Genomic DNA, 20308 nt, shown 5'->3' on the forward strand with positions numbered 1-20308 from the left:
GCTTGTCAGCAGATGAATGGCATTACCTCAGCACGGACCAAGAACCGGGCATTAACTTTTAATGAAAGGCAGCCGGGGGAAGCAGAACATGCGAGAAGAGAGATGAAGACCCGGCAGTGCCTGGCTGCCCGGAGGAGAGCTCTGCAGCCGCTGGCACAGGATCTGCCCCCCAGCCTGCCCTGGGGATGATGCACGGTGTGTTGTCCCGGCTCCACACTCCCTCCCCCTGAACCACTCCTGGTGCAAAATCTGACTCCACGGGCGGCACTCATCGTGCCAGCAAGTGTGCACTGTGCTCAGACCGGAGCCCCTGGTTGTTCGGATCCTCCTCCCGCATTTAATTTAATGAAAACTAATGTGGGAGACAATTATCCCTGAGGTTGGGCTCAGGAGACGTTTAGAGGAGGGAACCCAGCAGTTTCTCATGACGGTGTTTAATAAAATGAGGCTGTAACCCAGTAAGAACCAACGGGAAGGGCTTTGCCGTGCCCCACAATAAACACATCGGGCAGCGATGCTGCCCATTGCTCCGGGCAGCCGAGCGGTGCCCGGCTGGGTGGTTGCCTGGACCAAAAAACGCATCGAGGGATGGCTGCGGACCCCACACGGGGACATCTGTGGCGCTAACCCAGAGTCAAACCTGCACGGCTAGCAAAGGGTGCAAACACACCCTGCTCCTTGGCACCACCATTAATTACATGTTAATGGGCTCTGCAGGCACGATGATTTTTTTCTGGGAGGTGCCCAAACCCAGCAGGCACCCAACGCATCCCCCCTCTGCCCCATGAGCATCCACGACCACGCAGCTCCTGGAATTGCAGCAGTGCTGTGGCTGTGGGTGCCGGTGCCGGGTGGGAGCATACCCCAGGACCGGCAGAGCTCTGGGATGGCTCACAGCCCCCCCAAACCCTCAGCCCACGCTTGAATGTTCCCTCAAGGAGGGAGAGAAGCTGCACAGACGTATCCTGCCTGAACTAGTCGAAGGCAGAGAACAAGGCTCAGACAGCAGCTCCCGGGAGCGTTTCAGGCACCCAACACTTGCAAACACCCACCTAAAGACCTAAAAACTCCCAATTTCTCCCCAGGTGCTGCAGCAGCCTCCGATGCTGCCCGTTGGGGAGCCGGGTCAGCCCTGCCCGAGCTTCTCCACCTCCAGCAGCCGGCTCTGAGCTGAGGTTGATCCCGCCATGGTGCAGGCACCCACCCTGCACCGCAGCCAGCCCTCGCTCGAGGAGGGGGTCAGCAGACCCCATCGCAAGCCTATATATGTGTGTGTATACGTATATGTTTGAAGGTGACGCTTGCATCCCGTCCCCTCCCTTGCTTACCTCCCAGCGGCGCAGGACTCCAGCAACGGGAGGTCAGCAAGCCCCAGCTCTTCTGCTGGGGCATCCCCCATCTCTAACCTGCTGCAGGGATGCCAGCTTCCATCGGCCCAACTCGCTGGGATACCCTGGGGGACAGGGTGCAAAATTCCCCCCCCCCCTCCTTTTTAGCCCCAGAAAGCCCCCCTCAGCCTGCAGCCAGGCGGGCTGCGTGCGAGGAGAGTCTGGCGGGCGCATCCTCAGCCCCGTGCCTGCAAGAATGACCATTTTCCCAGGCTAAAAGCTGAATTTTCAAAACGCTTAAAAAAAAACCCAACCCATAAAACAAGCGAGCATCGTTAAACCAAACCTCTCCCGCCCCCCCCCGGTGCCCTGTACCACAGCCGAATCCCCATCCAGCCTCAGCCAGACCCTCCCAACGCCGGTCACCTCTCAGCTCTGCATCACCTCTGCTCCTGCATCCCAAAGGCAGGGTTTGGTCCTCCCTAAATAAGGGTGGAAAAAAAATCTGCCCTCCTCCCCCCGCCTCCGCCCTGGGTCTGGCAGCAAACACCAGGAATAAACTGCAGAGCACCGAAATCAAATGTTTATGTTGATATTTATTACAGCATGGGGGGGGGGGGGGGGGGAGAAGGGGGGAGAACCGTTTCATTCAAAAAACCATCCCATACCAATGAAGACAATAATTTAGCTATTCATTTTAAAATACATTAAAACCGGTCCTTTCATTTCCTGACGTCAGAACAAAACCAAAAAAAAAAAAGAAAAAAAAAGAAAAAGGAAAAATAAAAACCCCAAGATGGAAAGCGGAAAAGGAAAAAAAGTTGACCCCTCGGGGAGCCCCCGGGTATATTTACGATGCAACAAATCCGCGTTCAGTTATTTCTCAGTGTTACTTGGAAAATATTAACCTGACTGTAACTATGAGACTGACACCCTCAGACCGCCCCCATCCCACCCGCCCCTCCCTCCCCAGCGACTTTCTACAGGTAAAGCACAATTAAAATGCCTAGGAAAAAGAAGGCAAACATTAAAAAAAAATAATATTCGTATTACACACTAAAAAAAAAGTTTTGTCATCTCATGTCTTGCAGTCAGAGTAATAAAAACAAGCCAAATGTTCCCCAAAAACATTTCAATGAAGGGGTGCGGAAAAAAGACATCCCTTTAATAAAACATTATCAACAAATATCGTACACAAACTACAATGTATAATAATTACTTTTTTTTTTTTTTTCCCCTCTCGGTAATTTTCGAACCAGACTACAAGGTAAGAAAAAACACTGAAACAAGATACAATGCTTTCAATAATCCGCACAAAGGTCAAATCCAAGGGAGAGAATATTTTACAGAATATGATATACATGGAGCAGAAATGGGAGCTGGAGAAAAACAAAGACCAAACTACAGGGTAGTGTCATGTACAGAGATCCCAACCCGCCGCCTTGGCTCGTCCCTTCCTCTCCCGCCAGAAGGAAGGGCCCTCGATGCTTGCCATTAATTTTTATTTTCTTATTACAGAGCGAGCCTACAGAATAGCAAGGTTACATTTTAACAACAAGAATTCCTTAAAAAATATCTCCATCCAGTTCCAAATCATAGATAAGTGAAACCCTGACAAGAGTACATCTCTAAAGAAAAGACACCCCCCCCTCCCCCCGAAATACCCCCCCAAAGCAAATAAAAACACCCCAAAAACCCCCAAAGTTAGCTGGAGATCACAGTTTCAAAGTCCCAGGTCAGATTAACCCTTTCTTTCGGTGGATTTAAAAAAAAAAAAAAAAAAAATTGAAAAAAATCAATTTTTGCAGTGAACCAGCTGAAAGACTCTGGGGAAGGGAGGGACAGAGATTTCTTCTTGTACTCAAGAGAGGGGGGGAAAGACTAACACAGTGCATGCCACAGTCACAGAGAGCAAGATCACGATTCATTCGAGGATGTGATCCTAGAAGGGGTCACCTGCGTTAAACAAGTTTATAACGAGGTGGTGGAGTCTCTTCCCCAAAGCAGATCTTGTTAACTGGAGGAGGAAGCGTTGTGCTGCAAACGAACCAAAAAAAAAAAAAAACCAACCCCAAAAATAGAAGGGAAAAAAAAACCCCAAACCAAAAAAAAAACCAAAACCAAAAACAGGCCTTCTGAACGAAAACCACCATTGTAAACTGTCCAGTTTATTTAAAAAAATGACTACAACAGAGACAACATGAGAATTCATATCTAGACTAGCTTCCTGGTGTCGCACGGCACAAACATACAACAGGTTCGGTTTCTGTCTTTATTTAAAAGAACAAAGCAAAGAGATCGGAGTTGGGTGCTAGAGGCTTCCGTTTGTTTCCAAAAAGAAGTGTCATGTACATATATAAACCCTTCTGCACAAAGAAGGGTCTTGTCATGTCTTGAAATATTTTAAGTTTTGTCCTTCATGTTTTATGGAATAAAAAGTTCGGCCTTTTTATTGCATGAAACTAAACCTGGGGTTTTGGCCCCCGCCACGCGTCTCCCTGCCCATACACCTAGCTTCTTCTTCTTCTTCTTCTTGCATAATTCGTTGAGATCCTCCGAACGGCAGCTGACTCTCTTGATCCTGGAGAGGAGGAGGGGGAGGGAAATCACACACTCATCGTCATGCTGGGGGAATACTGGAAGAGAGACAGAGCCAGGGTGAGAAACCAGGCGGGCCAGACCCCCGGACACCGAAGGGGGACGTAAAAGGAGGCTGATGACAACTGTACAGCAACCTAATTGAATCTAATAAACCGGGAGGAGAGGAGATGCTGGAGGCTTGAATTTATCAGGGCGTAATCTGCTCTGCAACTTGCTCTTCCGGGGAGAAAATCAGCAGAACAGTATGGGGCGAGACGCAATTTAAAACAAATAATTAACATGCACGCCTGTATATGCTGCTAAGAGAGGAAGACGAGGAGGGATGTCTAGAGCCACGCACAGCTGGCTGCATCTGCACCGGCTCCTCTCCCTCCCGCGCGGTCCTCTCCCCTCCATCCCACGGGATTCTCTCCCCTCCCTCGGTAAGCTCCATCCCGCCGAGGACCCAAGCACGCACCCACCCGCGTATTCATCCTCCCCACTTTCTGTCCCGCAGCAGCTCACACGCAGCACAACCCAGGTCCAAAAGACACCCCACCACCAAGCCCAGCCGCCCCCGTGCCGGGACGCCCCGGGGACCGTCCCCTCCCGTCCCCAGGGAGCCACTCACTCACATTGTCATTTTGGAAGGAATGGAGAAAGTTGCCTCCCAGCTCCCCGTCGTCTCTTGGAGTGCCCGGGGGATTGCTAATGCCACTTATGTTGTTTGGAGAATTCTGCGGGAGATGGGGGAAGGAGGCGGTGAGCAGGTCCCTGTGTCCCCCGAAACGTCGTGGGGGCGGGACACAGCCCCGCCTGCCCCGGTCACGTCCCCCCCGATGTGTCCCCGTCCATGGGGGTCACATCGTCACCCCAGTGCCAAGAAAAGAGGGGGACCACACACCCGCTCTGCATCTCACTTACTTTTGGAAGTCCATCTATGTCTCCTGACCCTGCACGGGGGGGGGGACACAAAAAGAGAACAGACTTATTGAGCACGCAGCGATGGCCCCTGCGCCCCCCTGCCCTGCTCCCCCAGCACAAAGGCTCTGCTCTGAGCACTGGTCTGAACTGGGGGCTGACCCCAGGACGGGAGCAGGCACTGGGATGCTCTGCCAGCATCCCCAGGGAGCGAAGGCTCCCCGAGCCGCAGCCCCCCCGCGCGGGCGCTCACCTAACGATCCGTTCATGTGATGGGGCTCCATGCCGCCCATGCCGCCCATGGGGCCGTCGGAGCCGGGGCCCATCGGGAACTGCGGAAGAAAAAGGCGACAAAACCAAAATTAGCCACAAAACCACCCCGTACGTCTGCCACGGCCCCGGCGGCTCCTGGGGACCGTCCCCTCTCCAACCATCCCTCCGGAGCAGGGCGAGAGGAGGGATGCATCCACTCCCCCGAGGCTGTGGGGTATGATGTCTGGGGGCTCGTGGTCCTGTGGGTTCACCTATAAAATTCGGCCGGCTGGGAGAGGGCAGACCCAGACCCACGGCAGCGCAGAGGGTTCCCTCCAACTAGTATTTAAAGAGATTTAAGTCTGCCCGTGTCCCGCAAAACACAGCGTCTCACCGGGCACACAGCTGCCACCACCTCGGCCGGAGCAGCAGGACCGCCGCTCTCTTAATAAGCATAAAAAATTAACAAAGTCACCGAAGAGTTAATCGCTTTTTGATGGTTTGTTTTATTTCTGTTTTGTAACAAATGGCTGAAATCAATTAAAGTGCTTTACTCTCAACTGATGAAGTTAATTATGATTTGTTATGGTATCTGATATGTAAATTATTAGAAAGCAGACTTACATTCGATCGACTGCCTGCGGGCGGTACTGGATTAATCATTGTGTAGATGTTGTCACTTGAATTTGTTGAATCTGTGGAACAGCGAAGCCCAGTAAGTCGGGTGATTAATTCATTTCTTAATTAAAACAAACTCATGCCACTTGAACTCATTCTTTTGTATTTTATCACCTAAAATTCCCTCTAAGTACCACCATTTTCTGGCTAATTTGTATTTAATGAAGATCCACAAAGTTTTTAATCACAGAAATTCAACTGTGAAAAATAATTCAACTCCTGGCTGGGAAGCGCGGGGAGGTAATTCCCCACCACGTAGCACTCCTCACCTCCCCAAACCCTGCAGCATCCAAATCCATAGGGGGATATAGGAACACCCCCAAATGCCATCCCGAAGCCAAGCGGCCCACGCCGCTTGCTCCCCGGCAAGGCAAAAAGTACATAAATCAGTTATCGCCGGTTGGGCAGGGGTTGCCTGTGCTTGGCGGTGCAGCCCCAGGGATGGGGGTCTCCCGGCAGGAAAAGGGGCAGGAGCCCGGGAAGGCGGCCCCCGGCCAGGGGGGTCTCGGGGGGGCTCGTACCTGCGGGACTGGGCATGATGGGTGTCCCTGGAGGACCGCCGCCGCCGGGTGGACCCTGCGGAGAGATGAAGCGGGGGTCAGCTGCGCAAGCACGAGCATCACCCACCTCCCCACGGTTTCAAACGCCTCCCCCCAGCTGCACCTCGCACCCCTAAACCCAGAGCCTGGACCCCTACCCCCCCCCCCCCCCCAAGCCCGGGGCACTGCTTCCCCCCCAAAACTGAGCACCCCAAGCCATAACATCTCTGCACCCCGACGACAGGATGGACGGGGGGAGCAGGAGGACTCACCACGTATGTACCAGGCGATGAAGAAGAGTATGGGATCTATAGAGAGAAGAGAGACGGGTTCAGCCGCGGGGTGCATGGGGGGTCCCGCAGGCTGTACCCCAGCAGCGCACAGCCGAGAGCCCCCCCCTGCCCCCCTCCAGCCCCGTGGGGATGGGGGTCCCACAGCCCACCGGCCCCCACAGCTGCCCCCCGCTGCAGGGAGAGCAGGGCTTAGGCTATAGATGCAGCAAGAGGCTGGGGAACCCCCCGCCTCATTAGCAGGATTCAGCTTAACGAGGACCGGCTTCGTTTGTGGGGACGGTCCCTGACCAGCCCCGCTCTTGCTTCAAGGACCGCGGGATACTCACTGAGTTAGCACTGCTGGGGTTCGGCCACGGTCTGCCGGCTCCCGGCCCCCTGGGGTCAAAATCAAACGGGGGGGAAAAAAGAAAAACGTTGTATTTTTACGCGTACAGTCCCCGCAAAGCGCGAGTCGGCGGCCAAACATCCCCGGCACGGGGTTTGCCTTACATGTTAATTCCAGGCATGCCGGGACCTAGGGAGTTGGGTGGAGGTCTCATGCCGCTGCCGTAGTTCTGCAACGATAACCAAAGGTCAGTCTGCCGTAACGGGGAGGGGAACCGGAGAAGACGAGAGAAGGGAAAAAAAAAAAAAACAACCAAACCCAACAAACAAAAAGAATGAGAGGGTTAGTTTGCGAAAATTAGCTTTAAAAAAAAAAAAAAAAATTAGATGATGATGAACGTAGAGGCAATTAGCAATTGTGTTTTATGAAAAAACCAGGCAGCTGAATATAGAAGGGAGCCAGGCGCCGGGAGACAAATCTGCTCACAGCCCCCGGGCGCCGACAACAGCCTTTTGGGTTTGTCTTTTTGTGCAGGAGAAAACCGGGCGGGAGGAGAAAAGGCGGCGGCGGCGCTTGGAAGGTTATTGCTGCAGCGTAAGGATGGGAAAAGGCTGCGCGAGCTTCCCCCGAGACGGAGCATCCTCTGCTCCCGGGATAACGGCTGGAGTAGGGAAAAACAAGCCAGGCTTGTTTTCCCTTTGCTTCCCAGCTCTCTGCTACGGGGTCTGAGGCTGCGGGGAGTCTCTCGGGTCCCCTCTCCTGGTTTATTCCACCCCGGCTTAGCCTCCAGCCGGGACCGGGAGCCTCAGATCTGCATCCCTCATCTCCTAAAACCAGCTCCAGTACAAAGCCAAGCCCAAGGCAGCGAAGGAAGAGGAATCCCCCCCCCCCCCCGCCTCCCGAATGCCGCGCTCCATTTGGTCTGCGCTTTGCTCCCCGTGCCCTCCGGGCGACGCGCAGCGCAGCCGGATTTAGGTCGCGCTGCCGCTCCTCCCCTCCCACCTTCCCCCCCTTCCCCATGCATCTTTTTGGGCTGTATTTCTGCCATTTAGAGAAAAAACTTGCTCGGGCAGGAGGGGGGGAAGGCTGGCCGCTTCCTATTTGGCAGCCCCTCGGAGCGCTCCAAGCTGGATTTTGAGTGCAATACTTCAGTGCCGTTGATTTTTCCCTGGGTTTATGGATGCAGCGGAGCAGGGTGCATCGCCAAAGTTTGTTTTGTAGAGGCAGAAGAGGGTTTTTCCCAAACAAATTGCCGGCAAGTCCTTAACTGATCGAGATTCCAGCCATTTACGCTGAATAGCAGCATCAAACCCTTTCTTTGGGAAAAAAAATAAAATAAAATAAAATAAGCTCAGCATTTTTAATTGGAGCTGAAAGGCAGGAAAACGAAGCCATCTGAAAGATGCTGAGGGAGGGTGGGGAGGGAAGGCAGCTGTGCCGAGCGACCTGGATGCCGGGCTCTGGCAAGACACCGCCGAAACCCAGCAAGCTACAAATCCTCTTCACAGAGGTACCGGCAAACCTAATCCCGGCATCTGCAGAGCTAAAACTGTGACTTTTCAAGGGAAAAAAGGCAGCAGCCACCGGCTGTAAGAGATGATTCATCATCGGTGCGTAATAAATAGCTGTTGTCAGGATGTGGGGATGTCCTGGCTGGATGCTCTGCAGCCCTTTGGGAAGAATTTAAGGAGAATTTGGGAAGGTCCTGATGCAAAGCTTACAGAAAAAAAAAAAAAAAGCCCCGGTGTGAGGGGCTGCTGGGTTTGCTTCGATATTTTTGGTGGTTCCCGGATGGCTGCGGGGAGGCAGCGCCCTGCGGGTGCCAGATTGGGAAGCCCAGCGCTTCTCCAGGGGAAGGCTGTCTTTTTTTTTTTTTTTTTAAAAAAAAAAAAAAAACCCAACAAAAAAACCCCACCTTCTCCCCTAATGTACGTACACAGGGAACGGCGGAGTCAAAAATAAAGCTCTGAAACATTTCACAACTCCCGCCGGCTCCCGGAGCCGCCGCCATCCCACGCGGCGCTCAACGCGCGCTCGCCGCTTCCAAGTTTCACAGCGAGCTTCGCAAGTGGGAAGCGAGCAGCTTCCCCCAGGCACACTGCCGCCGCTTTTTTTTTTTTTTTTTTTTTTTTTTTTGGGTGCAATCCTCCAGGAAAAGAGGATTTTAAGCAGAGCAGCAGGAGGGCTTGTCCGTAAAACGACGCTCACGCAGGTTTTTTATCCCCTGCCCCGAGGATGGAGCTGGGCGCCGGTGGAGACGGCCGGCATCCCTGCGCAGCATCCTCAGGCTGGCGTTAAAAAGAGATGACACAATTCCCTCTTTACACAATATTCGCTTATCTCAACAGTCTCTGGGGGGAAAACAAAACAAAACTCCAGCGCACTCGCTCGTCTCTTGACAGACTCTGATCCTCGCGCTACAAACTCGACGTAGGCGACGATGCAGAGAGGATAAACCTCCAACCAAAATATGGTAATCTGGTTTTGAAGTCTCGTAGAAGGAACAAACAGGAGTGAGTCAACAACAAGCCACTCCGTAAAGCGAATCGACGGAAAGACAGCATATATTAACCCAGATCTGCTTAATTTCAAGAGTTTACTCCCCTTTCCCGAAATAGAGAGCTCGAGCAGGCAGCAGGAGGGGAACCTCGCAGAGGAAAGCCTTATTCCCCTGCTATAGGGATCTTTGCCGCTTCTTTTTATTTATTTATTTTTAATGCAAGCCTCCTCTCCCTTTCCTGCTGTCAGGGCCGTAACTATTTCCCAGGCAGGCAGCGTAATGCACTCAAAGGCTGCTCCGGCGCGGCGCTAAGTGCCGTCCCCTCTGACGGAAGGGCGGGGAGGGAGGTTGCAATACCCTTAATGAGCTCTGAAGACCTCACTCACGTTAAAAGGAGGGATTTCCAGATGCAAGACTAATGTAAAACGCATTAACACTAATGGGGGGGACAGGGTGGGTGTGTGCGTGGGGGGGAGGGAGGTCTCCCAGCCCTTCGAGCCCCAGGAGGTGGTTTCGACGGCGCTCGGGCGTTTGCCGAGCCGTAAGATGCTCTTTGGCGCTGGGCTTACCTGCGGACCGGGACCCATGGGGCCCATCCCTCGCGGAGGATTCATCCTTTGCATGGGGCCGCCCATGTTAGGGTGCCCTGTTGGGAGGAAAGCAAGGTGGGAGGGGTTAGGCGGCACGGCAGCCACTTCGGGTCCCGAATTAACAGCTAACGAGGAACGTTAACGTTCAACCCTCCTGCGCTGGGTTTACCTTGCTGTCGCGTGGGATCCATCGAATTGGGCAGCAACGGCTGTGTACCGGGAACGGCACCCGGGGGCTGTGAAACCAAGGAGAGGAAGATTAAAAAAAGTAATAATTGCTACAATGCAGCCTACAGAGAGAGATTTGGGTGGAGGCTTTAGGCTTTCGGGGGGGGCTCCTTGGTGTGCTCCCCGTGATGCATCCCCCCTCCTTCTGCTGTACGACCTGTGGCTGCCTGAGCATCCCGCATCTCGCTGCATCCCGCATCCCACTGCATCCTACAGCCTCTGGGTGTTTGCTTCCCCTTTCCTTTCGCAAACACCCTCTAAAAACCCAACAAGGCACCGGCGTTTCTTCCTCTCACCGCAGCCCACACATCATCAGGCTGCTGTATTTCAGGGGAGCAGGGGAAAGCCCGGGCTGCACGGGGCAGAGGCGTCAAAGCCGGCAAGGAAAGGAGACGGGCAGCGTGGCTCCCCGGTATTTACAGTGCCAGGACCAAAGCGTACGGGTCGCAGCGATCCAGCGGCTGCCGGTGGGGAGATGCTGCATTTGCAGCAGAGCGGCGCTGGGACCCGTCCTCGCACAGGCGGAGGGGAAAGCGGATGCTCCCCCTCCCCAAAACCAGCTCTGCTCAGGCAACGCGGCTATTTAAAGTTCAAAGGCTGCTCCGAAGAGATAAAGGGGGAGAAAAACGCAGATACCATCTGCCCGGGGGAAGCAAACTGTAAACAGTTTTGCCACAGCACTACCTTTTATTTGAGTGCCGGCACAGACAGGTCCCACTGCTGGAGCACAGCGCGGGCACTGGGTGCACATGGCCGCGCCGAGGCAGAATCTGCCCAATCCCAATTTTTTTGCAGCCTGAAAGCTGGCAGCAGGGGGAAGAGAAACCGGGGGGGGGGGTTTGTAGTGATGGATATTTACACTTCTGCCGCCTGACCTTCCCGCCTGCCTATTTATTCCTCTTGTCCCTCTGGATGCGACCGTAACCCCGCCGAGCTGTGTGTAGGTCTACAAACCTGTGTTTTATACGTGGTGTTTGGGGGGGGGGGGAAATTAAATCCTTCTAATTAACTCTACCTGCCCCTGGATGCTCGACCCTGCTGCAAGAGCAGCCACCCCAAACCGATCCCCCGACTCTCCTGCCTGCCCCAGCTCACCTCCAGCAGCACTCAGGACCAGCCTGGGTACCACAGCAGGACAGGGGGCCCTTAAAACTGTCCCATGAGGAGGTGCACACAGCAGGACAGGGGGCCCTTAAAACTGTCCCATGAGGAGGTGCAATTAATTAATACCTCGTTGAAACAGCCACCAGCGCCCCAGGGTGGGCAGCTCTTCCAGCTCAACCGAGCTCGAGGGTCCTACATCAGCCCACCCCCCCCTCCCCCCGAGTTTTTTCTCAGCTACATCTCAGCTGTCTCACCATCGTTTTGCAAGTTCCAGCGATTCAAGGCTCAAATCCAGCAAGCACAAACACGAAGCAAGCTGCTACCTCCCATTCCCTGACTATTCCGCTCTTTCTGCTAATAAGAACTGTATAACAATAAAGTTGCTAGCCAAAAAGCAAGCTCCCAAGATTATTTTCGCACAGTCACCTTTGCTACTCAAAGGAATTACGGGTTTCCTTTAATTTCCCGTTAATGACAAATAACCTCTGGTTGGGTCATCAGCCCGTAGATCTGCACGGCATCGCTGGGAATGAGATGAATTCCTCGACCAAAGCCACGCGTTCAGGCAGCGCGTGGGGTGGAAGCCTCCGTCCGTAAGGCCAGAAACAAACTGCCCTTGTTTAAGCTGGGATAAGAGGATAAACCCAACCCCAAAAATTCAGCGGTGACCTGCCCTGCTTGACCCCGCCGCTGATCTGAGCGCTCGGTCAACCCAGCAGCAGGATTATCTCCATCACTTTAATTTTCTGCGATTGCAGGGAAAATCTAGGTGGGCAGCGAGCCCACAGCACGGCACGGCTGTGCTGAAAACACCACAAATACAAAGCGGCACATGCCCCACCGCCGTTTGCACCCTGGATATGCCTGAACCTCAAAAAAAAATAAAAAAAATAAAAAAAATGGTTGTATGACACTTGATGCTCCAGCACCAAGATAAAGGAGGATGCCCAAGGGAGGTGATGCTTGCCATCCAAACCCAAGGAGCATCTGCAGGACTTGTGGCCCCTGTCTCTCTCCCCAAATAAAAGCCATCCCCAGCAAACCGGCCGGCGTGGAGCCCGGGAGCGCAGTACCTGGTTGCCCATCCTGATGGGGGGCCGGGGACCTCCGGCGTAGCGCGGCGACATGAACGGCTGCGGGGACACAAAAGGGAGGTGAGGGCCGAGCTGCGGGGAGGCAGCACGCTCCCCACGCACGCCGGTTAGACTGTACACACCGTTTTGGGGTTGGTATTTTTTTTTTTTTTTTTTTCCTGGAGACATCCTTTTTCAAAAAGTTAAGTTTCAAAAGGAAAAAAAAAAAAAAAAAAGAAAAAGAAAAAGATGTCCGGAGTCCGGTTTTTAACATTTTCTCTGTAGATTTATTGTTTCAGAGCGTTTGACATCGGCAATACTAGGTGAGGCTGTTAAAATTAGCGCATGGGAAACCCTGAGTGTTAGATACTGTTCAAGTTTAAAGATATAGAGATACATTTAAAAAAGTAGCAAATAAGCACATACAGACACGCACACAGAAAAAAACAACCCCAGTGCTAAGTACTGAAAAAAAAAAAAAAGAAGAAAGACTTAAAGTTACTCTTTTTTACAACTGCTGCTACTAACAGAAGCTTTAAAAACCCACATCAAGTTAAACTTCTCAGGCTACCTTGGGAAGGTAAAACAGTCTGATACCCACGATTGACTTCTCAGTCCATTGACAACTGCACATCCAAAAAGAAAAAGAAAAAAAAAAAAAAGAAAAAAAAAAAAAGGGGAAAAAAACCACCATTTTCCTTCGGAAGCTGGGGTGCCCGGGGGGATGCTCCCCGGGAGCGCGGGTACCCGCTGCCCAGCATGCTTATAGAGGGGGGGGAAAAAAAGGAGAAGAAAAAAAAAAAAAAAAAAGCAAATCGAGCGCACGTCCCGGTTCACAGCCCTACCCATCGCTAGTGTCTTTACCTGACTGTGGGGTCCCATCATGCTGTTAGGATTGTGGGGTGGAGGCTGTGCGTGTGGCGAGGGCTGTGACCCAGGCGGTCCCTGTGAGGTCAGACAGTAGAAGGAGGTTATAGATTAGCACATGAAAGCGCAGAAAGAGCTAAAAAAAGGATTGACGGGTGGACCTGTTTTGTTGGGGAGTCACTTCTCCCATTTTTAATTTTTCTTTCTTTCTTTTTTTTTTTTTTTTCCTCTTTTTAATTGAGTTTCTAGTCATTTGTAGCTGAACAATGAATAATGATATATGCCCCAAAAAAAAAAAAAAAATTAAAAATCAGAACATCTGTCAAAATACAGCAGCCACATTGACGGTAAACGGTCCGGTAATTCAACCAAGTTTGCAATGATAAACACACAGGGGAACACTTTGCAAGGGCGTGCAACGAGGAAGAAAAAATATGCAGGAGAGGACCAGAGAGGTTGGGGGAAATAAAAAAAAAAAAACACCCCCATACCACCAAAAAAAAAAAAAAAATCATTTTCTCCTCTCTCATCCCAAAGGCTGGAAACACCTCTGGGGTTGTTTTGGGTTTTTGGTTTTTTTTTTTTTTGACCGTGGTTCGGTGGAGGTGGTGGAGCGAGCGCAGAGGACGAGGAGCACGTCCCAGCTCGCTCCCGGGCAGCGTTTGGCCGGCACAACCGGGGCTGCATCGCCAGCCTGTGCGGATGCAACAGCCTTCCTCGAGGTGGATTCCCTACGGATGCGAGTAAAATGGCTTGCGAGCAAAGAAAGGATGTCTAGGGGAAAAAAGGAGAGATTAGTCGGTGCAGGTTTAAGGCTGCAATGCAGCAGCCGCTGACATTTTGGGCTTGAACGCCCACTTTTTTTTTTTTTTTTTTTTTTTTTAAATTTCCCTTAAAAGCATGAAATTAAAATTTGCTTGGAAAAACCGCGAGCTCGGTGCAAGAATATAGCGGTGCGTGTTAACGTAAGGAGAGAAAAAAAAAAAAAAAAAAAAAAAAAAAAAAAAGGTATTTTTTGAGTCAAAGGAGGTGTAATTGGTAGAGAAAGCAAACGAGCTTTGTCAGTAGGCGATGGGAAGCGACGGCAGGCTCCAGGACCGGCGCCGGAGCAGATGTTCTCTACCTGCCTCGTTACTAATTTCAACAAGTGTTCGCCTTCTAGCTGCTGCCAGCAATGGCATGGTTTGTTACCATGAGCAATTTTCTTAATTAACAGACATTAATTAGCCATTTAGCAATTTTGCAAGCATTTGTTTAGCAGCTTTCCTAAACATGAATACCACTGTGATAATGGTACTGATTAGAGGGTCCCCTAATTAACAGTACAGGGAAGGAAAATTGAAATCACATAAATTAAAAAGGGAGGGGAAGTTAATGAAGGCAGGACATATTTGCACCTGCAAATCTTTTGTACGGCGGAAACTTGAGTGCAATGTAAATAAAGTAAGAGGGTGGGTTTTTTTCCTCTTTTTTTTTTTTTTTTTTTCTTTCTTTTTTTTTTTTTCTCATTTGAACGGTTCGGCGGCGAGACGGAGCCAAGCGGATTTAAACCAACAGCCTCCCGCCAGCCTCCCCGCTCCAGCCGCTGCGCCCGGGGAAACGCAAGTCCCACCATTTACACCACCATTTATACTCCAGGAGTCGAAGGCAACCAGCCCCTGCCTGGCGAACCTTGGCTGGAAGAGGTCACAGCACCTCAGGACAACCCTCCCGGTGCCAACACAACTGCCTTCTCCATCCACGTCCCATCACAGTGGAGAAGACGAACCTCTGTGGTCCAACTGCAGCATCAACCACTTTTAGCAGAAGTCATCTCCATGCATGAAACTTGACTTATTTTTGCTTCTGAGGTGGATAACTCTCTCTGTGTGAATGCAAACCGCCCCGGGGGCAGCAGCTACCCCCCACCACCGGTTCACGGAGGACAGCACCTCTCAACCAGACCTGGCCACCACCAAAGCCCTTCCTACACGTCACAGCTGCAGGATTTGGGGTAGGGAAGATTGGCAAGGGTGAAGGAGCGATGAAACCGAGTGGGAAGGACAAACTGGGATGCGCGGAGGCCAACCCTCAAGTCCCACCAACGCAAGAGTCAACAGGTTCTCCACAACACTTGCCTTGCTGCGCTGCAAGGGGGAAGTTGTTGGTACCCAGGTACTGACCGGACAGGCACGCAGACCCCCTCCTGAAGTTACTAAATCCCTGACATCCTCCCTCTCGTATGCCCCGGTGTGTCAAGTTGTGGGGTTAACAGGTATCGACTGCACAGGAGACATGGCCACCTACACGCCCCCTGGCTGGGCCCGGAGGTGAGGCTTTGGGGCCGCATTTAGAGCTTCGGAACAACCAGCGTTTTGGTTGTTGTAGAAAAAGCATCTACAAGACACCGCAGCATTTTCACCAGAGAAAAATCCCCCGTGGCAATCGGATCCGGAGAGCATCAATTGTTTGTGCTGCTGGATGCATCCTGCGGAGCGTGGTCCCGCCCCACCGCCCCGGGATGCTCCCCGGGATGCTCCCTGGGATGCTCCAGGCTCGGCGCCGCTGCATCCTCACCGTCGCGTTATGCCACGCGGTACCGCTCCTGGCAGAGAATTTTGGATAACGTGCCTGCAGAAGCCCAGCTCGTGCAAACATCTCGGCAGGCGGGGAAGAGCCGAAAAGGGCTTTTTTTCTTTCTTTTTTTTTTTTTTTTTAATTCTTCATTCTTTTCTTCTTTTTCGCAAGAGCAGCAGCATCCGAAACGCTCGCTCCGGGCTGCAACCGCCGCGGCCCCCTCCCGTGCCCCCGTTGCTCTGCTCCGTCAGAAACGCAGACCCTCTGGATATCGTTATCTCCGTAAATATTTGCAGATGTTGCGGGGCCGGGAACGCCTGCCGGATCGGTTGCTTTTTCGCACGGGTTTCCCTCGCTGTGGAGGAAGCGGCAGATGATCCCGATGGATCACGGCGGTTGAGACAAGTGTTTTGCAGAGATGACATGTGGGCTCCAATCAACAGAACAACCCTCCCCTTTTTTTTTTTTTTTCTTCTTAAAAAATGTGTATTTAGCAGTTATTAACTCGTGCTGTTACAAGAGGAGGCCGAATGCACACAGTCCTGCTTCCTCCACATCCCAAATGTCCTGGAGCCACATCCCCTCAGCAGAGCTCCATCCGACACGCCGTGCCGGGCGAGCAGTTAATTTGCCCTCATCTCAAGACCAGCGCTCTCCCCAACACAAGAAACCCCATCATCTCCCCAGTTCTCTTTTTTTTTTTCCCCCCCCTTTTTTTTTTTTTCTATTTTTTTTCCCCTAAAAAACCCCGGCGGGGTTACTCTTCACCTTCCTGTAACTGCCTCAAAAAAACCCCCGACAAACAACTCCAAACAGCTAAAACGGTGTTAAAGGAAACTGTTTCCGACAGCTCTCGGTGCCCCAACCTCCTCTCTGCTTCATTTCACCCCCCCTTCTACACTACGAGGACTTTTAAAAGCCCAACCTGGCCCATCAGCCGCCCAAAGTTTGCTGCCGCTGCTGCTTCCTACAGGGAGTTTCCAGGCGATCGGGTTATTTCCACTCCGCCTTTCACGAGCTCGACTCCTCAAACTTCTTGTAAAATATTAAAGATGGAAAATGGCACGAGCGATCATAGCTCTGCGTGTGTCAATTTATGTTTCCAGCGTAATTCACCACAAATGGATCATGTTTTATGGGCTACATACTTTCAGCTAATGGGGGAGTTTTTCTATTTAAAAACATTTCCAAGCACCTCTGGGGGTGGCAGAACAATGCAGGACGGGACGAGAAGGCGAAGCATCGCTGCCACGAGATGCCGACAACTTAAAGAGTTCGCAAATAGGAAGGCACCTTGTGTTTTAAAACACCTGCCCCCGCCTACCCGTTTTGACATTAGAAAATACCAAAATAAATTAGATGGAGATTAATTAAACGCGTGCCTGGGTTTAATGGATAAGAGCTTTGTTCCTGCCGAAGGAGAGGGGAGTTTTGCAAGTCGTCAACAACAAAAAAATAAGGTATCTTTGAAGGAGCCTTCGGATGCTCCAGGTGCCCTCAGAGAGGAGGACCATGGCCACCTCCCACACCTTCCCAAGAGAGGGCAAGGCAAGGCAGGGCAAGGCAAGGCAGGACAAGGCAGGGCAAAGCAGGACAAAGCAAGGCAAGGCAGGGCAAAGCAAGGCAGGGCAAGGGGGGCCGAGTTCCCCCGCAGACGGCGGAAGGCAGCCGTGGGCAGGAGCTCTGCCTCGCCTGCAGCTGGGGCTCCCAACTGCAGAAGCCTGGTTTTAAGGAATATGTTAAACACAAGCTCTTCAGGAAACAAACCCGTGTCAGCCGGAGCCAAGAACAGTCACCTCCATCTGGCTGGAGCACCCGAGAGAAAGTTGACTGCAAATCCCACCATATGCTCCAGACGCTCGGTACAAAAGCCTCGGGCATCCTACTAAACTTCCAGAAAAAAAAAAAACAACAAAACTTTCTCCGATGCTTGCTCTTCCTTTCCTCCGGCTCGTAAGCCACCTTCCTTCAAACCTTGCCTGGTGCGAGGCTGACACCGAGCTCTGCCCCAGGGATTTTAGGAAAGGCAGCCCCGTTTTGCGGCTCTTGGCCGGAGCTGGTTGACCACAGCTGGTGGCACCCGCGGAGTGGTGGCAAATCCCACCGAGACGTCAGGACAACCGAGCAGGGGGAAAATGGTGGCATGCAAGGAGGAAGCAGGACAACATGGACCCCTTCCTATTGCCCCTGGTTTTACCATCCTCACCCCCGTGGGGGACCTTACCCAAAGAGACGCATCTCGGGATGCAGGGAGGAGAGGCGGGGAGGGCAGGGGGTGTCTGGGGGAGCCCCCCGGGCTCTGGAGCCCCCCGTCCTCCCCGGCTCCCGAGGTCTCTCTGCATTAGGGGGCAGTGTGGGAACACCGAGCAGCCGGCGCTTTGTTTTGGTGCATCTCGGCGCCGAGCCGCTGATGCATAGCTAACGCAGCCGCCGACATTGATTTATGGTCAACTTTCCATTTCATCAGCGTGCGGGGTACGGGGCGGCGCGGGGAGTTCGCACCGGGGAGAGAAGAGGCACAGCCGTAGCGGGGGGCTGCTGACTGGACACCCCCCACCCCCCCCCCCTATTTATTTACTGTTAAGAAGGCGTGGTATGGATTGCTTTCAATTTTTAATTTCCCTTCCTACATTTCCCCCGCACCCCCCTCCCGCCCCCCCGGCCCTCCTTTAAGGGATCTGCACCCCGGCATCAATCCAGGTTTCAAAACAAAAGCAGGAACGCCTCCGATGACCTTTAGGAGGATGAGCAGAGGGTTTGTTTGCTCATCTCAAAGGGACAAAGAGACAGATTTAAATAAAAGCTTCTACCCACCCCGGCCGTCAACTCAGCCACCTTTTGTCCGGAGCACTGCCCGATGCCGCGCCGCCGCCTGGCACCACGCAATGCCCCGGCAACCCAAGGGTGACCAGGGCCTCTCCTTTCCCATCCTTTTGGGAAGGTTTTGGGAGACGCTGCAGGCTGCATCTCCCTTGGCCCCCCGCCCGAAGGTCGCTGCTGAGCCCCAGCACGGGGAAGGGACTCTCCCTGCAAGACAGCGGCTGCGGACGGCCGCTGCAGCCTGGGCTCCTCCTCCATCCTCCCCTTCCCAGCGCAGCACTTCTCCTCCAACCTCACTCCCATGGAGTTTTGGGCCACTAGCTCCCGGGAACGGTCCATATAATTTTTTTCCCTTTGCCAAACAGTGGTGCACATCCGAATGCGCGGGGCTGGGGGGAGGTTTGTGCACCCCCCAGGGCAGCAGTGCAGGGTTTCTGCAACCTGAGCTTCACTGGTGACTCCCTCCTCAGCTCCCGGTGTGATGCCCCACCATGCCAGGACAGGATCAGGCCCTCTAACCCCTCTCAAAAACGGTCTGCCCGTGCCTTCTACCCTCAGGGATATCCCTGCAGGTCCCTGGTGCCTGCAGCACGGTGCAGAAGATCAAAATGCTGAACGCCCTCAAGCCCTCTCCATCCTCTGGTCTCCTGGCATGAGGAGGGCACCGACCGAGGTGGTACCACCAGGGACCTCACTCACTCCCAGGGCTGGCACACCAAGGGTCAGGGAGAAGTCTTTCGCATCTCCTGTGACCTTTGTGGTTTTGCCCTTTGAAGTTCAGCACTTTACTTTCCTACAGAGATCGGAAATCACCCCTGAGCTGCGACCAGCTCGCCGCCGAGCCTCCAGCCCACCCCTGCAAGAGCTGGTCTCCAGCACCTCCTGAAGCTGGAACGAGCTCCAGCACTCGCAATAAATCAGACAGGCTTTCATGGAGGCGATGTTCAGACTGTGTTAAAAGGTGGGATTTTTCTTCTCCCCTCCTCCCCTCCATCCCCAGGGCTGGGAGGAGAAACCAGATGTTGGAGGGCTTTCAGGAGGGGCAGGCTCTCGAGATACCACATGTGAGCCATATGCATCGGCACCCGTCCTCGCTTCCCTCCGGCAGCTCTGGGGACGGGCAGCGTCCCTGCACACGACACCTGTGCCGGTGCCATTACTTCTGCTGGGTTTTCAGGACCCCCCCCAGCAGAGGTCCTACGAAAGCAGGGCTGCTTTTGAGCTCCCCTTCCCCAGCGGCTCCTGCTCCTCCCGCAGGAGAGGCAGAGAGCTAGGACGGGTTGTGTGCTCCCAAATTGGACCCGCCGTGCAAAAATGATATGAGAGGGCAGAACGGAAAGCAGAGGGGACAGCTTGGAGGCTGTCAACGGGAAGAGTCGAGACGGGAGCAGGCACAGCACGTCTGGGGAGATGCGACTCCTCTTCCTCACCTTCCCCTCGCGGGGAAAGCCAACCCGTACTCTTGAAGCCTTGCCCTAACTCCGTGCCAGTTTTGCAGCCCTCGCAGCTCTGCGTGAAGCAGGAGCCCCCAAAGGACAGTCAGCTTCGCCGCGGGGCGAGATCAGGACTTTTGGAGACACATTTGTTGGAAGCAGCAGCTTGGCACTCGAAGTGCTGGCAGCAGCTATGACCTGCGAGATAGCATCTCTGCTGT

The 20308-nt window shown here is 53.1% G+C and overlaps 1 protein-coding gene across 4 annotated transcripts in view; it reads right to left on the minus strand.

The window, feature by feature from the left end:
• Positions 1-3586: 3586 nt before the first annotated feature.
• SSBP3 (single stranded DNA binding protein 3) overlaps positions 3587-20308 on the minus strand; it is a 56056-nt gene continuing 39334 nt past the window's right edge. The window contains exons 6-18 of one of the 4 annotated variants that reach the window (XM_082484718.1): positions 13276-13356; positions 12412-12471; positions 10176-10242; positions 9986-10062; positions 7081-7145; positions 6918-6966; positions 6571-6606; positions 6281-6335; positions 5706-5776; positions 5083-5161; positions 4833-4861; positions 4544-4645; positions 3587-3909 (exon numbers count right to left, since the gene is read on the minus strand). In XM_082484718.1, the coding sequence (XP_082340844.1) occupies positions 3778-3909; positions 4544-4645; positions 4833-4861; positions 5083-5161; positions 5706-5776; positions 6281-6335; positions 6571-6606; positions 6918-6966; positions 7081-7145; positions 9986-10062; positions 10176-10242; positions 12412-12471; positions 13276-13356 (903 nt within the window). In that variant the 3' untranslated portion in view covers positions 3587-3777. Of the gene's footprint in view, positions 3965-4543; positions 4646-4832; positions 4862-5082; positions 5162-5705; positions 5777-6280; positions 6336-6570; positions 6607-6917; positions 6967-7080; positions 7170-9985; positions 10063-10175; positions 10243-12411; positions 12472-13275; positions 13357-20308 lie in introns of all 4 variants that reach the window. The other 3 variants (XM_082484716.1, XM_082484717.1, XM_082484719.1) reach the window with 3 other exon arrangements.

The sequence above is a fragment of the Vanellus vanellus genome (genome assembly GCF_965231255.1).
Source record: "Vanellus vanellus genome assembly, chromosome: 5".
Lineage (NCBI taxonomy): Eukaryota > Metazoa > Chordata > Aves > Charadriiformes > Charadriidae > Vanellus > Vanellus vanellus.